We start from the raw sequence: 20997 nt of genomic DNA on the forward strand, positions 1-20997 counted from the left end.
TTGAATGGAGGCCTGGGCCCAGGGGCTGTGAAGGGCCTGTGCCGGCCGGGGAGGCCGGGCCGGGCGGGGGAGCTCCCCAGGGGAGGCCGCCCGAGCTCTCTGTGGGATGGGGCCGCCCGGCCGGGGCTCGGCCTCCGCCTTTTATTTTGGGGCAGGATTTGCTTTTCCCCTCAAGTCCTCGGGAAGCTTTTGGACATTCGTTGTCCAGGATTTCAGTTCCACACTCTGACCCTCCTGACTCCGAGTCCCCCCTCCCCCCCAAAGTGCCCTAGCCAGGGGGGCGGGCTTGGGCAGAGACCCCGCCCCAGGACGGAGGCGGGGGGGGGGGGGGGAGGGGGGGAGGGGCGAGGCCCAGGGAGGACCTCCGGGCAGCCCTGCCCCCACTCTGGGGCTGGCCCCGCGGGGGTCTCCTCGGCACAGCTCCCAGAGGGGTCTGCCGGGCTTATTTTACACATGAGGAGACTGAGGCACAGCCCCGGGTCACCCGGTACCCTGAGGGCTTGGACTCCAGCCCCCAGCCTGGGGCTCTACCCCCTGAGCCCTCCAAGCCCCCATTATACAGAGAAGGAAACTGAGGCCCCCGAGACCCCGCCGCCCAAAGCTGGGGGGAGGGGCCCAGGGCCGCGGGGAAAGAGCCTCCGTCTCTCCGCTTGAGCAATGGGAACAGGAGTCATCAGGGATGGCCCCGCCCCCGATCCCCCGCCGCCGCCGCCTCCTCCAATCCCCAACGTCCCCGCCCGCCCCACCATTCTCAACTGTCCCGCCGCAACCACTGGCGCGCGAGGCCTGCGGGGGCCCCGCCCCCGGCGCGCTCCCATTGGCTCGGCGCCTCTCGCCTCATGTGGCCCCAGAGTCGTCCGCGGGGGACGGGCGGGCTGGACTACAAGTCCCGGCGTGCCCCGCGGCCGCCGGCTTCCACCTGGGAGCGCGAGCCACAAAGCCGGTTAGAGCCGTCACCGGCCGCCGCCGCTGCTGTTCGGGCCGCCGCCCGCCCCGCGCCCCCGAGAGCCCGCGCCCCGCGCCCGCCCGCGCCATGACGGAGGGCACGTGAGTAGAGCCCCGCCGGCGGTACAACTTGGGGGCCCAACGCTCGCCCGGCGTCAGTAACGCCCGCCCCGCCGCGCCGGCCGGCCGCTCCTCGCCAGCTCCGGGCCCGGCCCGGGGGGTGCGGGGGGTGCGGGGGGGGGGTCCCGGCCCCGCGGCTCATGCGCCCCTCCCCCTCCCCCCAGGTGCCTGCGGAGGAGGGGCGGCCCCTACAAGACGCCCCCCGCCACGGAGCTGAGCCGCTGGCGCCTGGCCAACGAGGAGGGCCGGCAGCGCTGGACCTACGGCCCGGGGACGGACGCCCAGAGAGCCCTGGAGGCCCACGCCGTGGGCCTGGACACGGTGGGGGCCGCGGGGGCGGGGCGGGGGCGGGGGCCAGAGGGGGCGTGGTGGGCGGGGCTGGGAGGGGGCGGGGTGGGGGCACGGCTGGAGCCCGGCCTCCCCCCTTTGCAGACCAAATTCTTCCCGGAGCTGCCCCCCGCCCGCTCGGCCCGAGAAGGGGCCTGGAAGGGCATGAAGTTCTACTCGCAGCTCCAGGCCGAGGACGGCCACTGGCCCGGGGACTACGGGGGCCCCCTCTTCCTGCTGCCAGGTCAGTCCGGCCTGGGGGGGGGGGATGGGTGCGCGTGCCCGCGGTCAGGGGGCAGGGGTGTGGGCGGGAGCTCGGGCCCCCAGAGCAGGAAGGGCCCGAGTCCCGCGGGAGGCCGTTGGAGCTTGAGGAACCTGGGAGCTCAGAGCCGCCGTGGACCGTCTCCCCCCATCCTGTCCCTGTGGGGCCGGGGAAGCCGGCGGGAGTTTTCCCTGAGCTCTCGGAGGAACCCAAGGCTTATTAGCCCAGGAAAGCAGCAACAAGGCCCGTATTCCCTCAGAGAAGCTCGGGCAGTGGCGGAGCCCCTGGGGAAAAGGGCTCAGATGTGGATTCCGCTGGAGACCCTGGAGCGGCCCAGACCTGCCCCCAGAAAGCAGCTCCCCGGAAACCGGGGTTGCCCAGATGGGGGGCAGGAGGCAGCAGGAAATGTCAAGTCAAAGGACTGGAAAAACAGAAGAAAATAGCAAATAAAGCAAAAAGTGACTTAGGAAAGGGTAAAGGGGAGAGATTTTAAGAGCCCCTCAGCCACCTAAAAGCCTCAACCAAAAAAAGTCCCCCCAAAACTCCAAATCATATCGCAAGCCCGGAGCTCTTAGAACCAGAGGGCAAAGGAGGAAGTGGTTATTGGTTACCCCTCTGAGAAATCTCAAACACAAATTTGAAGGAGCATCTCGCCCCAAACCTGAGCTTGCAGAACACTGCGAGCAAGTGCCGGGGAGGCCCAGTCAGGACCATGGAGCACGGACCGGTCGCTAACATCCAGACGCGAAGAGGCTGGAATAGGGTTCTCCAGAAAAAAGCTCTGACTCCAGGCTCGCCCCTACCCTCTGCACCACCAAGTAGCCCGGGAGTGGAAAGGGAAAGTCAGGGAGGGGGGGGAAGGCAGAGGAGGAAGGACAAGTACTGCCTATAATCAGAGTGCACACATAGAAGTCACGTCAGAAAGGAGTGGGAGCAAGTGGCCATATTTGAACTTCCTGTCTGAACTGGTCAGGAGGCCCTTTTCCCCCACTCCTCGCCCCCTGATCTCTCTCACAGACACACACTCACTAGAGGAAAGGGGGCTAAGTGGCCTTGAGGAAAAATTAAGGGTTTAGTCAGAAGCAAAACAGCCTCTTTTAACTAAATGTGTAAAAATAGAATAAAGGATTCACTTACTAATCATAGCTGCTATTGGCATAACTCACTGATAAAATGGTAAGAGCGGAGAGGAATAGAAGCCACAGTCCCAAAGTGCACACGGAGTAAGGGCTTAAAGGGGCAGGAGCAAACTGTGCTTCAGATGCAGCAAAATCGGGCCCAGCATTCCCGAGCTCACAGAATGGCCAAAATGAGGCAATTACAAAAAGCGCAACCTACGTTTGGATGGAAGGTCCTGCAGATGAGGAATTCATCAGTACTGCGTGTACCAGATGCCATAGGCGCTAAATGTTGATTTTGTAATTGCAACAGTTTTCAACATTCACCTTTGCAAAGCCTTGTTCCAAATCATTCTCCCCTCATCCCCACTCCTTCCCTTAGACAGTGAGAGTTTTAGAAGGCAACAAAGAGCATGAAGGAGGTCACGTGAGCCCCTGGCTCTAGAGAGCGAATGAGAGCTGGAACCCCGAGGGGAGCTTGCCGCTCTGACACCTTGAGCTGCACTTGGCAGGGCTCCTGGGCTTTGAACACTGGTAAATGGAGCTTTTAAAAGACAGCAAGGAGTGTTGTCGGCTCCATTTTACCGACCGGATACTGAGCCCCAAGTTCAAGAACTGACACTTACCGGTCATACTCATAGAGGCTGTTTGACCTCCCTACTTTGAAGTCTCGACCCCGTTCTTTCTACTACTCGCAATAAATAATTACAACAGTTAGATGTGTTTGCTTACACAGGCCTCCTGATCACGTGTCGTGTGGCCAACATCTCCCTCCCAGCTGGGTACCGAGAGGAAATGGAGCGCTACTTGCGATCTGTGCAGCTTCCCGATGGCGGCTGGGGCCTGTGAGTCTGTGGCGCGTCCCTCCCCTGCTCCAAGCCCTCTTCCAGACTGCCCTGGCCCCGGGCCTTTGGACTGCTCCCATGCCTGAGGTGGTCTCCCCCCTGCCGGAGCCCCGGGGGTCTCAGCATGTCTCCGCTCCTTTGCATTTGCGCAGGCACGTGGAGGATAAGTCGACGGTGTTTGGCACGGCCCTGAACTACGTGTCTCTGCGGCTCCTGGGGGTGGGACCGGACGATCCTGCCTTGGTGCAGGCCAGGACCAACCTTCACGAGAAAGGCGAGTGTCGGGGCTGGTTCTGGGACCTGACTGACTCCTAGGGCACCGTGTTGGCTTTTTTCCTTTCCTCCCCAGTTACTTGTAAAAAAAACTTCAGCATTCATTTAAAAGGTTGAGTTCCAAATTCCCCCCCTTGAGACCGAGCGCAGCCCGAGCCAGGTTACACACGCGCAATCAAAAAACAAAACCTCGACCCCACCCCCAAAAGAGGAGGCCGGAGTCCTGGGTGGGGGGCTCTGGGGGAGGGGGGTCTTACCTCCTCGTGCTGAGAAGAACTGAGCTGTGACTGTGCCAGCTTCCACAGAGTCCTCCCTCTGCCTCTGCTCTGCAGGCTCGGGGGCCATCTCCAGAAAATGGGGGGCAACCGTAGCTGACAATTGGGTGGGGATGTGACCTTCCTAGTTTGAGGCTCCAATCGGCCTCGGGGATGGGGACTGGGATCATCCCCATTTTCCAGAAGAGGAAGATCTCTCAAATAGTGCCCCTCTCCCTCTTGGGCTCCTGAAGTAACCCGTGGCCGGGCTGCCCCACTCGGTTTCATGAAGAGCGACCTGGAGCACATCCTGACTCGGAGGCCATGAAGCTCGGCGGCAGCTGGACGTCCCCCTCGGCCCTACTCTCTGCGGCAGCAGTTCCGATGGAGAGGAGGCGGACGCTTGGAAGGCTGATGGCCGGTTTTTGGTCTCTTGTAGGCGGGGCTCTTGGAATCCCTTCGTGGGGGAAGTTTTGGCTGGCCATCCTGAACGTTTACAGCTGGGAAGGGCTGAACACCCTCTTCCCCGAGATGTGGTAGGTCGCCGTGTCCTCCGGCTGGTTGGTCTGGGGCAGCTGCCGGGTCCCGGTGCCCCGTTGGGGCTCCGCGCCATATCTCACCAGCAGGGACTGTTGGCAAGCTCCTAAGGCCGCCCTCTTGCCCCGGAGAGTAGAGCCGATGGCCCGGGTCTCTGGTCTTGCTTCCCTCCAGCCAGTGAGGTTCCCTGTCACCCTTCTTCCAGCTCTCCCCTGCCCCCAGATGTGCCCAGCTCTCCCTCCTGAAAGGAACCTCCTCTTCCTCATCCAGCAGCTGGCAAAGCTCCTTGCCCCAGGCACACACGTTTCCTCTAGCCGTGGCCCACGCTCCCTGGGCACCCGGCTGCCGGGCCTCCTGGCCTGTTCCGCCCTCAGCCGCTGACCTCCGTGCCCCCAGGCCCCGGGCCCAGCTGGGGCGTTTTCTCACCGCCCAGAGACTCCAGGGTCTCCCCCATCATTCCCGGCGCTCTCTGACCCCACGGGTCTGACTGAGTTGGTGACCGGAGCTCCTGCTCTGGGTTGGACTTCTTGGTGGTCTCTAGGCTCCAGCTTAGCTCTGGGCCATGTATTCTCTTGCCTCTGGGGCAGACACACTGGACTGATCCCCCCTCCCCCGCCAGGGGGAGCCAGCACAGCCAGCTCCCTTCCTCTTCACTTGAGGTTTTCAAGGGGGTCTGGGATGACCTTTTCTTGGGGACGTTGTCAAGGAGAAGCCTGCAGAGGCCCCTGCCCTCGGAGGCCCCTGGCCCCTGGCCTAGGCTTCAGTGCTGGTCCCCAGGAGACTGGGCTTCATTGGGGGGGGAGGGGCATCTCTCACATGCACTGTCCCTCCGTCCCCGTCCCCTGCGACATCACATGTGGTCAGCATTGGCCCATCCGCCCCTCGGGGGCGCCTTGTGCCGGTCAGGCAGCTCCCCAGGTGGCGCTTGGCTCCGGGCAACGAGCGAGGGTTTGTGTTTCTTGACAGGCTCTTTCCTACCTGGGCCCCCGCTCACCCCTCGACGCTGTGGTGCCATTGCCGCCAGGTGTACCTGCCCATGAGCTACTGCTACGCCATGCGGGTGCAGGGCCCCGAGGACGAGCTGGTTCGGAGCCTCCGGCAGGTGAGAAGCCTCGGCTACGGGAAGCGTCCAGGAGACTGGCGACCGGAGAGTGGCCGTTTTCGGGCGAAGTCCCCCGGCCAAACGCCGAGAATTGAGATTGTTGGGGTTGTTACGGAAACCTCTGTCCGTGGTCCTGGGCTGTCTTCCCTCTCCGTATTTGTCCCTATCCGTATTTGTGTTCTGAACGTGACCTTAATCTCAAAACAAATGGCGTGAGAAAGCAGGGCTGGCTGAGAGCCGGCGGCAGGCGGAGGCCGGGGAGCCCTTGGGGAGGCCTTGGGCCTGCTCTGGCCTGACTTGCCCTCATGGTCCCGCCACACCTCGGACCAGTCTCCCCGGCGAGGGGCCCAGCACACGTGGCTGTGGGGCACTGGGCAGTGGGCAGGCACCAGGCTGGAGTCAGGGAGGCGGCAAGCATTTACAAGACCCCTCCTCTGTACGCTCGTTCATTTGGAGGGAGGCCGAGAGAGCCCTGGATGAGCTCGCCCCTCGGCATGGGAGGAGAGAGCCATGAACAGGGCAGCATAGGGGCAGGGGGAGAAAGGTAGAGCTTGAAGGGCAGCTGTGGGACGCTGGCCGGGAGGAGGGCCATTGACTGGGAGGAGGACCGGGCCGTGCAGGAGCTCGGCTCTCCGGGCTGGATGTGGTCACTGATCTCGGGTCCTACTTTTCAGGAACTTTACATCGAGGATTATTCCAGCATAGACTGGCCGGCCCACAGAAATCACGTGGCCGCCTGTGACCTCTACACGCCCCACAGCTGGCTGCTCCACCTGGTCTATGGTAGGTTGGCCCCCTCCTCCCAGGACTCATGGAAGGGGGCCTAGGGGCTGGTTTCTATTTACCTCAGGGTCAGCATTTGCTTAGTGGGGAACCACTGGTCTAGAGCCTGAGGTGGAAGTCCCTCCCTTGAGCTTCCGGGCAGATGAATGACTGGAATCAGGTGGAGGACGGGAGGCGGCCTTCGGCCGGCGTTCTCCAGCTCCGGGCTGGATCTCGTCTCGTGTGTCGGAAGCACTTCCAGGTGGCCTGGAGTCCACCAGAGGGGGCGGAGGATGTCACTTCTGTCTGAGGGGGTGTCATGTGTGGGGCACGCAGCAGGAGTCGGGGGCCGGGGTCTGCTTGTCTTAGGCTAACATTGGAGGCCCCCGGAGAGGCCCAGACTGACCTCTGGGATCCTGCGGGGTGTAGCTTCGATCAGGGCCGATGGCTGAGGAAAATGCTGAGGCTGCTGGTGTTCTGGCCCTGCTCACCTGAGTGCGCTTTGCCAGCATTCTGTGAATCTGAAGCCGGGGGGCTCTTTGCAGTCACCTGCCATAATCTGGTTGCTGGATTCTGGCTGAGCCCCTGCCCCAACTTCCAGGGCTGTGTGACCAGAGTTTCATCTTGTTTGATGCCTCTTGGCTGAGACCCGGTTCTGTTGGCGGCTCCTTTGATGCGGGCTCCCCAGCAGCTGTAGTTGTCCTTTTTGGGCATCTTGGCCCAAGGAACCCCAGCGCTGGGACGGGTATTTCTCCTGCTGCTGAAGCTTCACTGCTTTCCGTGACAGCTGCCCGTCTGCCCGCAGCCGTTTGGGAACGGGCAGTGCTCGTTCCGACCTGGAGGTGCTTCCTTCTGTAGCCTCGGTCAGAGGAAATGGCTGCAGGGTTGGTGGCTGCTCCCATTTGGCAGATTGTGTATCTGTGGGACACGAGAACCACCTCTGTCTCCCCACCTCCCAAGGGCACTTGGGGCGTTCTTCCTGGTTCCTGTAGTTTGTTCACCTCATCTCAGATCTTGAGGGCACTGCCAGAGGCGGACATCAGGGCCTCAAAGGGAGAGGGTCCGGGGACTCGCTCCCCTGCAGACCGGTCTGATGGTGCCGTGTGCCTGCCTGTTTCCCCGTCGGATGATGTCGTTCTGGGGGGCTGGCAAGATCATCTTTGCCGCCCGAGTGCTTATTCCTGCGATGTCAGCCTTCGGGAGCGCTAACCAAGGCCTTGGCCCAAGCCTGTCTCTCTCTTGTCCCATGAGGCATCTCTCTCTGGGGCTCTCCCGTCACTGTCTTGGGGCCTCGGTGGCTGCAGCGCCCACCAGGACATGGCAGGTGGATGAGTGACCCTTTCCTCGATCCCATGCCTTGGTGCCCTATGTGCCCGTGAGAGGGTATCAAGACCACCTTCTGGAAGGATGGCCTGCAAAGCTGGCTGTTAGGGGCAGCCCAGGACACTCGAGGCCAAGGGGTGAAGGGATGTTGGGAGGGCATGCTGGCACAGGCTGAGAGGAGGGAAGCGGGGTCCCGAGACCCAAGATAGGGGCTGCCTCTGCTGAGCCCTGTCGGCCTTTTGTCCAGGGCACCCTCCTCACTGCCCCACATCCGCCATCCTTCTCGCATTAAAGGCTTCACTTGGCACAGGTTCTTCACCTGGTACGGGTTCTTGGCCCAGCGTGGGGTCTTGGCCTGGCATGAGTTCTCTGCCTGGTACAGGTTCTTCACCTGGTGCTTGCCAGTCTTACCTCCAAGAGGGTTTCCACCTGCTTCCCCCCTTTGGGGAGGCCACCTCCTGGCTGCTCCCGAGGGAGCTGGGAACATGGGTATCTTCTTGTCCCCCTCCCTCCAGCGGTGCTTAACCTGTATGAGCGCTACCACCTCCCAAGCCTGAGGAAGCTGGCGGTGGCCGAGGTGTACGACCACATAACCGCCGACGACCGCTTCACCAAGTGCCTCAGCATCGGCCCGGTAGGCTTCCACGCCTTCTCTATCCTCGGCCGGGTGGTGGGGCTACCCTGAGCCTCGGGGGGCTCACTGATGCTTCTGTGATCGAGAGACCGAGGTTTGGAGTTGAAGGCAGAGTACCCTCTGGGGCCGGCTCTAGGAGCTAGCAAGGGGGCTGGCAGCCTGATTGTCTGAGCCTTGGCTGCATCTCTAGAGGACCGAACTCCTGACAGCTTGCCGGTTTTCCTGGCCCCAGACCCCAAATGTCTGGGCAGTCCCTAGAGGAGGACTTCCAGGGCACTGTTGGGGCCTGTGTTGGGGACTGTTGAGGAGCTCAGGGATGAAATCGTGTCACCCTCCCTCTTGGCCTGTTTCCACCAGGAAGCAGTGGCCAGAATGGAGCTGGATCCCTGGCCTTCTCCAGGGCACGCTCTTCAAGTCACTGGCCCTTTTGGCTGGACATTCCCCAGATCCCGGAGGTGATCTCAATGTCAAATCTGTGAGCCAGAGTGAAGTTTGTTTCTTTGAGGAGAAAAGATGTTTTGAGACGCAACTCTCCATGGACGGGTCATTCAGAGGGGCCGGTCACTCTTCAGCCATAAAGCCGCAGCCACATTGTGATCTCTTCTCTGGCAGATCTCTAAAACGATCAACATGCTTGTTCGGTGGTATGTGGATGGGCCAGCCTCGCCGGCATTCCAAGAACACGTCTCCAGAATTCCAGATTACATGTGGTAGGTGTGAGTGAGGAAAAAGCATTTGTTCTGCCTCAATTGTTTGTACAGTGATGGTCCATTAGAGAGCAGCTCTAGGGGAGGAGGGCCATGGGGGGACTTGATCTGTTGAGAGAAAGTGCGGGGTCACTCGGGGACCAGAGAGCAGACCGTGGCTGGTCAGGATGGCTCTGGTGGATCATCCAGTGAGTGAGACTCATTGGCCAGGCCTGATTAGAAAGTGTGTAATGGTGGGTCTGGTTAGAGAGCTCAGACCCTTGGGAGTTCAGGCAGGTGTTGTGCTTCATGTAACCACCTTGAGTAACCACTTTGGTTTTGTCACCTTCCTCCCAGGTTGGGGCTCGATGGCATGAAAATGCAGGTAAAGGGCCTTTGAAATGAGGGTCGTCTTGTGGGATGTGGGGGGCTATGCGAATTTAACCCCATGAATGAATTTTAGTTTTGAGATAGGAGACAGGGAAGTGCCTCCCTCAGGATCACAGAAGACATTAGGAAACCTTAAGGATGTTGGTACTTTGTGTTAGTATGAGCTTGTTGGCTGCACGTGGAAACTTGTTTGCCAGGGTAACGTTATCAGCCAGTTGACGGTAACACATCCACAGTTACTTCTCTCAGGCCTAATTCATCATTTATTTCAGTGGACCAATGGTTAGGGTAATAGTTTTCCTGATAATGAACCAGCTCTGCATTCCTGGTATGAATCCCAATTGGTCACAGTGTTATTATCCTGCTGATAAGTTGCTGTAAATTTTTTGCTGAAATATTCATTAGGGAGATTGGTCTGTAGTTTTTCTTTGTCTGTTTTGGCCCTTCCTGGTTTAGGTATCAGTACCATATTTGAATAAGAGGAGTTTGGCAGTATTCCTTCTTTACCTGTTTTTCCCAATACCTTACATAGTATTGGAATTCATTGTTGTTTCAATATTTGGTAGAAGTCACTTGTGAATCCACCTGGCTCAGGGGATTTTTTCTTAGGGAGTTCATTAATGACTAGTTATTTTTTCCTTCTGTTAACCTGGGCAATTTGTATTTTTACTGTAAGTATTCATTAAATTGTCAAGACTTGCTTCTAGTTGGGCAAAATAGTTCCTAATCATTAATTTCTCTCTCATTGGTAAGTTCATCCTTTTCATTTTTGATGATTTGATTTTTTTTTCTAATCAAATTTACCAAAGGTTTATCTATTTTGTTTTTTCATAAAGCCAACTTAGTTTTATTAGTCAGTAGTTTTCTTAATTTCTATTTTGTTAATCTCTCCTTTGAGTTTCAGAATTTCTAATTTGGTATTTAATTGGGATTTTTTAATTTAGTTTTTATTAGTTGCCTGCCTAGTTCTCAATGGACCACTTGTTCTTTGGTTATTCCCATTGAGATGATGACCTGAGAAAGGCACTGGCTATAATGAAAAGGATGAAGGGAGCAAAGCTGAGGATTTATCCGGATAGCAGCCTCCTTGGATCCTCCATGAGAACTGTCTTCCTCATGTGCCTCTCTTCTGCCTTACCTGCTCACATTAAAGGGACTCGAGGAAGCTCCTTTATGTCAGTTGTTACATTGTTAACAAAGTTCCCATATCTTGTCCTTCCCAAGTTCTTGAAACTCGGTTTGGGATTTTAGCTTGGAAGGGAGGAAGTGGTGTGGGGCCATGGAGGCCCTAAGTGGAGCCCTGCAACCGTGTCCAACCACTTTTTCATCCAGAAAGTCTCTTTATCCCAGGCTCACCCAGAAAAATAAGATGGGCTCTTGTGGAACTGGTTTTTTCCTCAAGAGCTTCCTGAGTAATGATGGGGCCAAGTTAGTAGGTAATTTTGACTAGGAGGACCTGTCCCGGAAGAGGATTTCAGGCATCTTCCACACTGCAGACTCAATTCCTTTCCTTTCTCTCTCCAGGGCACCAATGGCTCTCAGCTCTGGGATACAGCATTTGCCATCCAAGCTTTCCTGGAGGTATTTTCCTTTTCTTATTCATATATATATTTCCAACTTGCTTGCGGACCATGGGCACATGTCCTCATTTTTAGATTTTAAAAATGCTCGACATGAACTGCCGTGCTTGGGGCTCTGGCTTCTTTGGATGGATAGAATAAACCCCCCACCCCGAACTTATGTCTTGGTGCTCTTGAGTACACAGCCAGGCTTGGGGACCCCAGTACTGCTTCTTTCTCCAAATGAGAAGCACCAGAACAGAAATTCTTTTTTTCTGTGTCATAGAACTCTTTAGCATTGTGGTAAAGGCTGTGGACCCTTTAATTAAAATACATAGTATCACAAAGGAAATTATACTGAAGTACCATAACCAGATTCTTTTAAATCCTAGTTCATGGCCTCCAGGCCTTTTTCTCTTGTTTGGTGCTGGTAAATGAATGCTCACTTTAGTAATAAGTTGGGAATCACTGGCAAAGAGGAGGTGAAATGGCCCCCTTTTTGCCGACAGCACTTCTTATTGACACAAGCCCCAGCTTCAGCGGAATGGCAAGGTACAAAAAGAAGTCCTCACAAATCTACCACATTTCTATTTTACATTAAGTCCCTAAGAGGAAGTCCTAGAATGGGATCCCTCATTCAAAGTCACTGCAGAATGCTGAGAGGTCAGCTACATGGTGAACTTCTTATATTTCAAAGAAATAACTTAATTAATGGGAAGGGGGGAGAGAGTCGTTGTGCATGGTTGGACTGTGTCAATATAATCATTAAGCATTAAATGCTTAAAGCGTGTGGCAAGCCCCGTGCTAAGTGCTGAGAGATTCCCTCTAGGAACTTCTGTTCTGCTCACTGCACATAGACGGGTAAATTTGAGACTTAATATGTATTTGTATATATATAAGCTGAATTTACAGATGACTCCTACGGCAATCAGACTACCAAGACTAGTTCACAGAACTAGACAAAACAGTAAGAAAAAATGTAGGGGAAAAACCTGGGGTCTGTAAACTCTTAGAAAAACCTGTTGACAGTTTGAACCGTGTAATCCTGTGTGTTTTGTCCATTTAATAACATGGTGAGAAGAGGCCTGTTGGCTTCAGGAGCCAGATACTGAGTGTAGGACCCAGGATGGCAAGGCAGAGACTGCAGGTGGCCTTGGAGCTCAGGGACCCAGCATCGCATCACCTCGAGAGCCACCATCGCTCAGGGAAGAGCTCAGTCAGGCAGAAATTCAGTGTAGATGAGGGGGGAAGGTCAGACAGAGATCCCTGACCTGCTTGTTGTGAGGCGCAGTCAGGAGAAAGCCCAGCCAGGCTCCTCGAGGAATGGGGAGCACCGGGCTGCAATTCCCCCAGGTGGGGACCTCGTTTTTGCTTATCTTGGGATTTCCAACAGTGCCTGACACAGAGGGCGTTGAGCCATTTCTTTTATATCCGATTCTTGGGGACCCTTTTGGGGTTTTCTTGGCCACGCGCGCTTTGTCATTTCCTTCGGCTCATTTTGCAGATGAGGGCTCTGAGGCACACAGGGTTCAGGGTTAGATGGCTAATAAGTGTCTGGGATCAGATTTGATACCCATGTATGGCACAGAGAGGATCACTAATTCCTTAGTAAGCACTTATTAAGCACCAACTCTGTGCTGGGCCGGTGGGTGTGTTGGGGAGATCAATCCAAGAGGCAAAATCAGATCATTTTAATTACATGAAACTAAAAGGATTTTGTCCAAAACAAAATCTGAGGAACTGGGAAAAGAAAGGAAGACTTGGATACAAGTCTCTGACAAATATTGGAGAGCCAAGCCAGGGAGGGAGCTGACCCAGACCCGCCATGTCTGTGATCAGTGGGTAAGCCCTTAAGGACGTGAACAAACCGACATTATTAACCTTTGACACAAGGCCCCAGATCATGGCTTAGTCATCCAGAACAACATGAGGGTCTCGCTGCGCGTCCGATGGTCAGAGATGCCAGGGGAGGACCGTCAGGGCATACTAATACGTTGTCGGTGGAGCTGTGCATTGGTCCAGCCCCTCCTGTTTGTCAGGCATTGTCCTGGGCCCTGGGGATGGCAGAGAATAAATGCCCTGTCCTGAAGGGGCTCACAATCTAGTGGGGAAGGACAAAAAGGAAATACATGCAAGCTCCAGGCAAGATAAATAGGAAATAACCGAGCAGAGGAAGGCCCTGGAATGGGGAGGGGCTGGCGGAATTTAAGGGACTCTGGGGAAGTCAGCCCTAGGCAAAGGAGGGAAGAGCGTTCCAGGGGTGCAGATGGCCAGAGGGGGAGGGTCTTGAAGCCTCTGTCTTTTGCACTGCTGCAAAGGTCTCATCAGTAGACGTTCATGGTGGCCCTTTTTGTGGTGGCAGAGTGCTGGGCACCAAAGATCTGCCCGTTAATCGGGGAAGGCCCGTGACTGTTCATGGCCTGTTGTGGGACATGTTGGGAATGGGGGAGATCACGTGTGAGCGGGGCCAAGGGAGGCCAAGTCGAGAAGACGTGGGGACTCCAGGGGGTGGGGGTGTGCAGGACAGATGGATGAAAATGGGGTGGGGCAAGAGCAGCCCTCATAAGCCCGCCTGGAGGCCTTGCAAGGAGCCAGACACAAGCTGCCCAGGTCCTTCCCTCACACTCCGCTTTGCCGCTCTCTCTGCTAGGCTGGGGCTCACCACATGCCTGAATTTTCATCTTGCTTGAGGGATGCCCACGAGTTCCTTCGGATCACCCAGGTGAGTCTGCTTCCAGTCCATCCCCAGGACATCGCACTGTTTGCCTTCTCTTACTTGTGGGGGGAAGCCTGATCCAGAGCCTTGGCCAAAGGAAGCCGTGATGAGGGCCTCGTGGCCTGGCTCGTACACTTCCCCAAGCTGGTTTTCTTCTGGTCCTCAGCTCATTGACTTGGGTCCTTTCCAGCTTGTTCAAGGGATAAGGCTACAAAGGGTCTCAGCTCTTGGCAGAACTTGAGTGTTAGGATTGATTTCTGATCACCTGCCATGGGTAGCAATGGGCAGCCTCCTGCCAGTACCCCTGACCTCTATAGTCCCACTAAAGCACCCCTCTCAAACCTGGTCTTGGGGGGCCTGCTGAATACGAAGATGAAAAGCCAGAAGCCCACTTTCCCTTGTGGACTGGCCTTTCCCTGTACAACGTCACTCTTTAATCTTGTCAGCAACTCGACATCTTGGGCTAAGGTCCAGGTGACCCTTGTTCTATAGAGAATAGCCCTGTTAGCAAGTGTTGAAATTCTGCACAGCAAGCACCTTTTTGCCATGGTGGTATAAGCATTGGTTTCCAGGAAGTGGGTGCAAGGCAGCGGGGTGGGATGGCAATTGTGGGCTGGGGGTTTGGGGAGCAGTAAGGGGAGGGTGGACGTGGGTGCGGGGAGGAATTAACTGTGTGATGTGGATTTTTGCCTAGATTCCAGATAATCCTGAAAACTACCAGAAATATTATCGTCAGATGAACAAGGTACCGTGTGGCTCGGGGTGCGGCTCCTGGGATGAGAGAATCTTGTTTGGGTTCTGAGAGTTCCCCTGCCTTCTATTGGGTCGTTCTCTGCCTGGGGATCCATGGGAGGCTTTTCACCCCTAAAAGGGGCCTCGCTGAGCGAGCTTCCCTGGCAGGGCTGGTGCCCTCCAAGGCCGGTGCCCGGCCGTCCCCGGGAGCCTTTCCTGTCGCCCATGACTCCCATCAGTTGTGGCCGCCTCCGTCAGAGGCGGCGACTTCTCTCATTTGGATGAGGGAAGGGCACCAGCATGTATTGAGCCCCTCTTGTATGCCAGGCACTGTGCTGGGGATGGAAGAAAGGGCAAAGGCAGACCCTGCCCTCAAGAACCTCGCCCTCCAATGGGCAGAAGTTACTTGGGAACAAATAGGAACGAACAAGCTCGAGACAGAATAAGAGTGAAGGCCCCAGGATTCAGAGGGCTCAGAGAAGGCTTCCTGGAGGAGGGAGAGTGCTCCAGGCCTGGGGGTGGGGCGAGTGTTGCTGTCCGGCAGGAGGGGCTCGCTCGGGAAGGGCGCCAACGGAGGATTTTGTAGGGGCCCAGAGGTGATGGGAAGTCACCGGAATTGATGGATTGGGTGGGAAGCGTATGGGCTGTGCTCAGGTCTGAGCTTTAGGGAGATCTTTGCAGGGGCTAATTAGGAGGATGGACTGGAGGTCCACGGGTGAGGCGATGGGGGTCTGCACCAGGCTGGGGACAGGGTCGGAGGAGAGAAGGGGCTGGGAGATGGCGCGGGCTGGGGGGGGGCAACTCAGAGGGATGAGACTGTCCAGGAGAAAAGTGACCCCAGAGGTTGAAACTGAGAAAAGACCCCTGGACTGGACCTACCATTGGTCAGGGCAGAGAGAACAGTTTGTGGGGGGGGAGGAATTAGGAGCCAGACTGGGAGGAGTGTGAGGAGGATGAATCTTTGCGTGTGTTTGGAAAGAGCGTGAGGAGAGACAGTGGAGATGGTGGCCTCCGAGAGGCCGGACCTTTCCTGGAGGCTCCTTGAGCAGAGGGGAGGTCCGGCCTCGGCCTTCTGGAGAAGGCCATCTGGGTTCGAAACCCATCTGAGAACTCACTGTGACCATCTCGGCCTGGGCGAAGATGTGTCAAAGGCGTCATGCCCGCTGGGGTCAGCTTTGGGTCCTTTGGCCGTTGTCACGGGGTGACTCAGTTTCCTAACCTGTAAATTGAGTGGTCTGGTACAGGTTTCGGAGAGCTGCCAAACCAATGCTGGCTGATCCTTGAGGCCGCCTCTTGGCGCCCAGGCTGACGTGGCTCGGGTGGATGGGGGGAGGAGGGCAAGAGGTCGAAGGTCGGGAACAGGCCCCCTTTTCCACAAGTCACGTGGAGCTGTCTTGGACTTGCAGGGCGGCTTCCCCTTCAGCACGCGGGACTGTGGCTGGATCGTGGCTGACTGCACGGCGGAGGGCTTGAAGTGTCTCCTCCTCCTGCAAAAGAAGTGTCCTTTCCTCAGAGAGCCCGTCCCCAAGGAGAGACTCTACGATGCTGTCAACGTGGTGAGTCCCGCGGCCTGCGAGCGGCGCTGGAGCGGGGCCATGGCCAGTCAGTGCCCGCCCATTGGGTTTTGGGCTTTGTCCCACGAGGCCCCGAGTGTCCTGGGCAGCCTGGCCTGGAAGCTGCCAGGTCCAGACAGGCGGATGCGGCTAGAAATGAGTGGGAGCTGGGGTCTTAACCAGGAATGGATGTGGAGTGTCCACACAGGGCAGAGCGAGGGGCTCTGGTGGTTACCGACTCGGCTTTTCCTAGGCCCCAAGTCACTGAAGGTTCCCTTTCACTGGTAGCTCCAGCTTTGGTCAGCTGCTTCCACCTGTGGCTGTAGCTGCTGGGCCCATCGAGGCAGCTGAGCTGCTGCTGCTTAATGCAACACCCCGAGTCCCCTCCCCCTTGGTAGGAACCCAGCCCCTTCTGCCTGGTGTCCTGGTGCTTCTTGCGTGTCTTGGGGCAGGAGCCCGGCTCCATCTGTCAGGGCATCCTGGTGCTCCTCGGGAGTTTTGGGCGGGAGCCCGGCCCTGTCTGCCTGGGTGTCTCAGGGTGGGAGCCCGGCCCCCTCTGCCTGGACGTCCTGGCGCTCCTTGGGTGTGTCGGGGTGGGAGCCCAGCCAATAGGCTTCAGGCTCAGGTTCCTCCTCCATCTTTGGCGTAGCTGCTGAGCATGAGGAACTCGGACAGTGGGTTTGCCACCTATGAGAAGAAGCGAGGTGGCCGGCTGTTGGAATTACTGAACCCCTCCGAGGTGTTTGGTGAGTCTCCTTGTCCAGCCTCGCACAGGGGAGAGAGAACTCGGCCCTACACGGCCCCCTGGGCCCCAGTTAGCCCAGGGGAGGCGAGGGAGCTGCTTCAATCAGCTGTGGGTGGGGGTGGGAGCGCACCCTTGTCTCCCTGGCCTCGGGCTCTTGGTTCTGGAGCTGAGAAGTCCCACCGGGGGTCGCTAGGGCCCATCTTCCTCCGGATCGGGCCTCGGCGGCGCTGTGGGTGGGCCCCGGGCCACGCTGACTTGGGGGGTCTCGATCGGACTCTGCCTTCCCAGGAGACATCATGATCGACTACTCTTACGTGGAGTGCACGTCGGCCGTCATGCAGTCGCTGAAGCACTTCCAGGACTGTTACCCGGAGTACAGAGCCGAGGACATAAGGTGGGGGGTAGGGGTGGAGGCGCACCCCCATTAGCCATCCATCCCACGGGCTCTGCTCAGACTTTCTCCAGATCTCCGCCTTTGTCAGACTCTGGCAAAAACAAAAATAGAAAAGTTTTTTGTTCGGAGAAAGGGCTGTCACGTCTACTCCCACAGCGCCTTTTTCTGTCCCCTTCCCCTTCCCCTTCCTGGTATGATGGGCCCCCGGGAGCCCCTGGCCAGCTGCCCTGGCTGGAGCGCGGAGGGGAAGTGGGCCTTCGGGCCCGGCCCTGACAGTTGGTCTCTGTCCTTGGCCCAGGCTGACTCTGAGGGAGGGGCTGCGCTACTGCCGGCAGGTGCAGAGGGACGATGGCTCGTGGGAAGGGTAAGTCGGGCCTTCTCCCCTTGCCCTCGCTCTGCACAGACACTCTTAGGGCTCCCACGGGCGCTGCTGGCTGGGGGTCTCTCCCAGCAGGGCATCCGGGGGGCTGCGGTGGAGGGGGGCACTTGGGGCATGGAGCTCCTGGGTCACCCGCTCTCCTTTTGGGCAGGTCCTGGGGAGTGTGCTTCACCTACGGGGCCTGGTTCGGGTTGGAAGCCTTTGCCTGCATGGGCCACACCTACAACGCCAGCGGGTAAGCGGCACGGCCTGGGGTCTTAAATTAAAGCAAGGGAGCTGCTGGTGGCACGTTCGGTCCTGCCTGTGCCCTCAGGGCAGCCGGGGCCGGGCGCTACTCTGGTCTTTTCTGGGTTCCTTTTGTGCGCCCCAACCGGGGGGGGCCGGGCATGGGGCACGTGGGCTTTGGTCAGCAGTGTGTGAGGCGGGGATGCGTGGAAATGTGGGGCACCGGGCCCCGCCTGGGGCAGCCTGGCAGGGCATGGACTTCTGCAACCTTGTACCCCCGGGCGGGGTTTATTGGCGATGGTAGGTTGTGGTAGTAGGCAGCGGGCGTGTAGTGGCCGGTGTCAGCTGTTTTAATCCCGCTGCCAGGGGGGGTGTGGGGGCAGCCGGCAGGTGGCGGCGCAGTAAAGGCAGGCCGGGGCAGCGAGGAGGCAGTTGCGAAGGGCGGGCGCGGCAGTTGGAGGGGCCTCCAGGGGGCATGTTTGGAGGGGGAGGGGTCGGGGGGGCCGAGGCTGACAAGCAAATTTGGGTTGCGGCCACCAGCTCTCCATGGGCGGGATGATGGTTTGTTGGGGGGAGGCCCCTCCAGAGGTGGTGAAAGCCTGCGAATTCCTGCTCTCCAAGCAAATGGAGGACGGCGGCTGGGGAGAGAACTTTGAGTCTTGTGAACAAAGGCGATACGTGCAGAGTGACCAGTCTCAGCTCTTCAACACCTGCTGGGCCCTGCTGGGGCTGATGGCGGCCAGGTAGGAGGGAGGGTCGCGGCCCTAGGGCCCCTGCTGCCTCCGTGGCCTGCATGTTTCCATGCAGCAAGCGTGGAGCAGCAAGGAGAGCTGCTCGCCTGGGTGCAAGGGGAGGCGGGGCGGAACCGGCTGACGGACGGCTCAGGCCCTCCCCGAGGGCGCCGCCTCCTGCCCAAAAGCCTTGTGGCTCAGACTTCCCCGGGCTAGCAGTCAGGGGGCTGGGGCTTGGAGAGGCCCAAGGCCTCCTTTGTTTGCCCGCATCTCACTGAGAGTTAGCATTTCCTTTAATCAATGTTCCTGAGACGCCTCCTAGGGTCCAGAACGACTTAGAAGCCCTGACCACTCGTGCCAGGGGGGCTGATCTCCCCTTTGTGGGTTTCCTGTCTACACCTGCCGAGATCCTTGCCCCCCCCCCCCTTGGGGAGGGGGCTACTTGTGGCTGCCCAGGGTCCCTAGAGCGAGTGACCGACGGGCTCACTCGCCCTTGTCATCCCAGTCTTTGGCAGAGACAGGCTTTGGTCGGTTGGTCTGGGCGGCCACTCACTCCGAGGGCTTTCCTTTGGGGGTCTGGGCCCGGTCCTGGGGCTCTCGGCCCGTCAGGCCCAATGGCTGTGGGGCCTGAGGGGGCTTGGGCCTGTTTGTTTGCTGTCCCTTTTGCTGGTATGGGGAGAGCTGACTTTTCCTTCCTTTTGGGGGTTAGGCATCCGGACACCGAGGCCATCGAGAGAGGAGTGAGGTGTGTGCTTGGAAAGCAGGAGCCCAATGGAGACTGGCCTCAGGTAGGGCCCGGCCAGGGGCGGGGGGGCTGGGCCTGTGGGGCATCTGAGACTGGGCAGGGGGGCCATTGCTCCCTGGGCTGGGCCTGCGGGACTGGACTCTCCTCTTCTCTCTCCGCCTGTAGGAGAACATCGCCGGGGTCTTTAACAAGAGCTGCGCCATCAGCTACACGTCTTACCGGAATGTGTTCCCCATCTGGACTCTGGGCCGCTTTTCCCGCCTGTATCCCCAGAGTCCCCTCGCCGGCAAGGTGGTGATGTGAGCCCCAAGTGCAGGGAGCCCCGGCCAGGGCGGAGCCACCAGCCACAGACCTTGGGATGTGGGCGCCCCGTGGCCGGGGACGGGGTGATGCACCCTTTGAGGCCCGTTCTCCTGTCCCGCCGACACTTAGACCTCTCACCCCGCTTTTGGTTGGATTCTCCCCCGGGTCATCCTCCCCTCCGTCCTCTAGGCGGCCCCAGGCTCTTTGCTCACGGAGGTCCTTCTGTAAGAACGGAGTGGGGCACAGCATCCCCGAGCCCCTCACCGTGAGCCCCTCGTGCGGCACGAGTCATGTTCTCTGTGGGGGAACGCTCGGGCTGCCCGGGGTCTCAGCTCTTGAGCGAGCAGATCCTTACCGGACACCCCCTCCAGCTGCCCCTCCTGAGTCTCTCGGGGAGCCGGGCAGGTTCACGGGATCCCTCGCACGTGTGCCTGAGGCGGCCGCCCGCTGTGGACAGTCTCCTGTCCGGGCAGGGACTCTGGGCTTATCTTGTACTACAGCTTCTCCTTGACTTCCTCCAACCTGAGTGCCCGGGACACCCCAGCCTGGCTCTCTGTGGCCCCCAAGACGCTGCTGCGGCGTCGGGCGGTTCGAACTCTAAGGCCGTAGCTTAGACTTGGTCGGGACCGTTGGCAGTGACCATCGCCCGCTCTGAGCCTTTGTGCTGAATCTGGCCCCTTTTGAGTACTTAACATAACATGCCTCAGATAGGTACGGACTCGGTTTGCGCCGCCACGACTCGTCCCCTCCTCCCTCTGGACAGACTGTGTCGCTGCCCCTGCCCCAACGCAGCCTGCACCAAGACTCCGTTTTTGCCCTTTGGCCCACGTCCCCACGCCCGCTCCCACTCCCCTGAAATCCTGCTGTTTTCTCTCATGCCAGGGGGTGGAGGGGGTTTCCCCGCTTGTCGCCCCCACGCTTATCCGGGGAAAGGGAGGAGCCCTTCCTCCTTAGGTTGAATCTCTTGATTGGAGACTCTTATCGACACGTCAGTCTCGATGTAGCATCAAAAGCCAGACAGGTGCTGGGCAGCTGGAGCCCCCTCCCCTCTCTGGGGTAGGCTCTGGGGGCCTCCTCAGCGGGGCTTCCCCCGGGGCCGCGCTCTGGGGGCCTCCGACGTTCCACGTATCCTTAGGGATTTCACGAAGCCTGAGCTGCTTTTTTTATACACAAGTCAGGTTTTTTCCTGGGTGTCCATGGAGCCCCGAGCTTTCAACAGGATAGAGCCCACGGGAAACTGGAAACCAGCTTGTTTTCTTGACTCTTTGAGGATCAGTAATGTTGCCGAGCTCTTGGTGAGACGGTACTCGAACACCCCCTGCCCTCATCCACTTCAT

At 58.4% G+C, this 20997-nt stretch overlaps 1 protein-coding gene across 1 annotated transcript; it reads left to right on the plus strand.

The window, feature by feature from the left end:
• The first annotated feature begins 866 nt into the window (after positions 1–866).
• Positions 867–19833, plus strand: LSS (lanosterol synthase). The gene is made up of 22 exons (XM_031968299.1): positions 867–1047; positions 1230–1386; positions 1498–1636; positions 3509–3617; positions 3770–3891; positions 4584–4680; positions 5648–5783; positions 6458–6566; positions 8384–8502; positions 9115–9212; positions 9546–9573; positions 11103–11159; positions 13788–13859; positions 14548–14598; positions 15992–16141; positions 16788–16884; positions 17172–17277; positions 17576–17641; positions 17808–17891; positions 18454–18624; positions 19322–19400; positions 19523–19833. Exons 1-22 carry the CDS (start codon positions 1034–1036, stop codon positions 19658–19660), a joined length of 2199 nt encoding a protein of 732 aa, XP_031824159.1. The 5' UTR covers positions 867–1033; the 3' UTR covers positions 19661–19833.
• The last annotated feature ends 1164 nt before the right edge of the window (positions 19834–20997 follow it).

The sequence above is a fragment of the Sarcophilus harrisii genome, chromosome 4 (assembly GCF_902635505.1).
Source record: "Sarcophilus harrisii chromosome 4, mSarHar1.11, whole genome shotgun sequence".
In the NCBI taxonomy this organism is placed as follows: domain Eukaryota; kingdom Metazoa; phylum Chordata; class Mammalia; order Dasyuromorphia; family Dasyuridae; genus Sarcophilus; species Sarcophilus harrisii.

What these genes read in the sequence shown, in the direction of transcription:
- LSS (XM_031968299.1), top strand. An exon ending in CCCCCTCTTCCTGCTGCCAG is followed by an intron (nt 1,637 to 3,508) that starts GTCAGTCCGGCC and finishes TTGCTTACACAG; the next exon opens with GCCTCCTGATCACGTGTCGT. An exon ending in GCTGCTCCACCTGGTCTATG is followed by an intron (nt 6,567 to 8,383) that starts GTAGGTTGGCCC and finishes CCCTCCCTCCAG; the next exon opens with CGGTGCTTAACCTGTATGAG.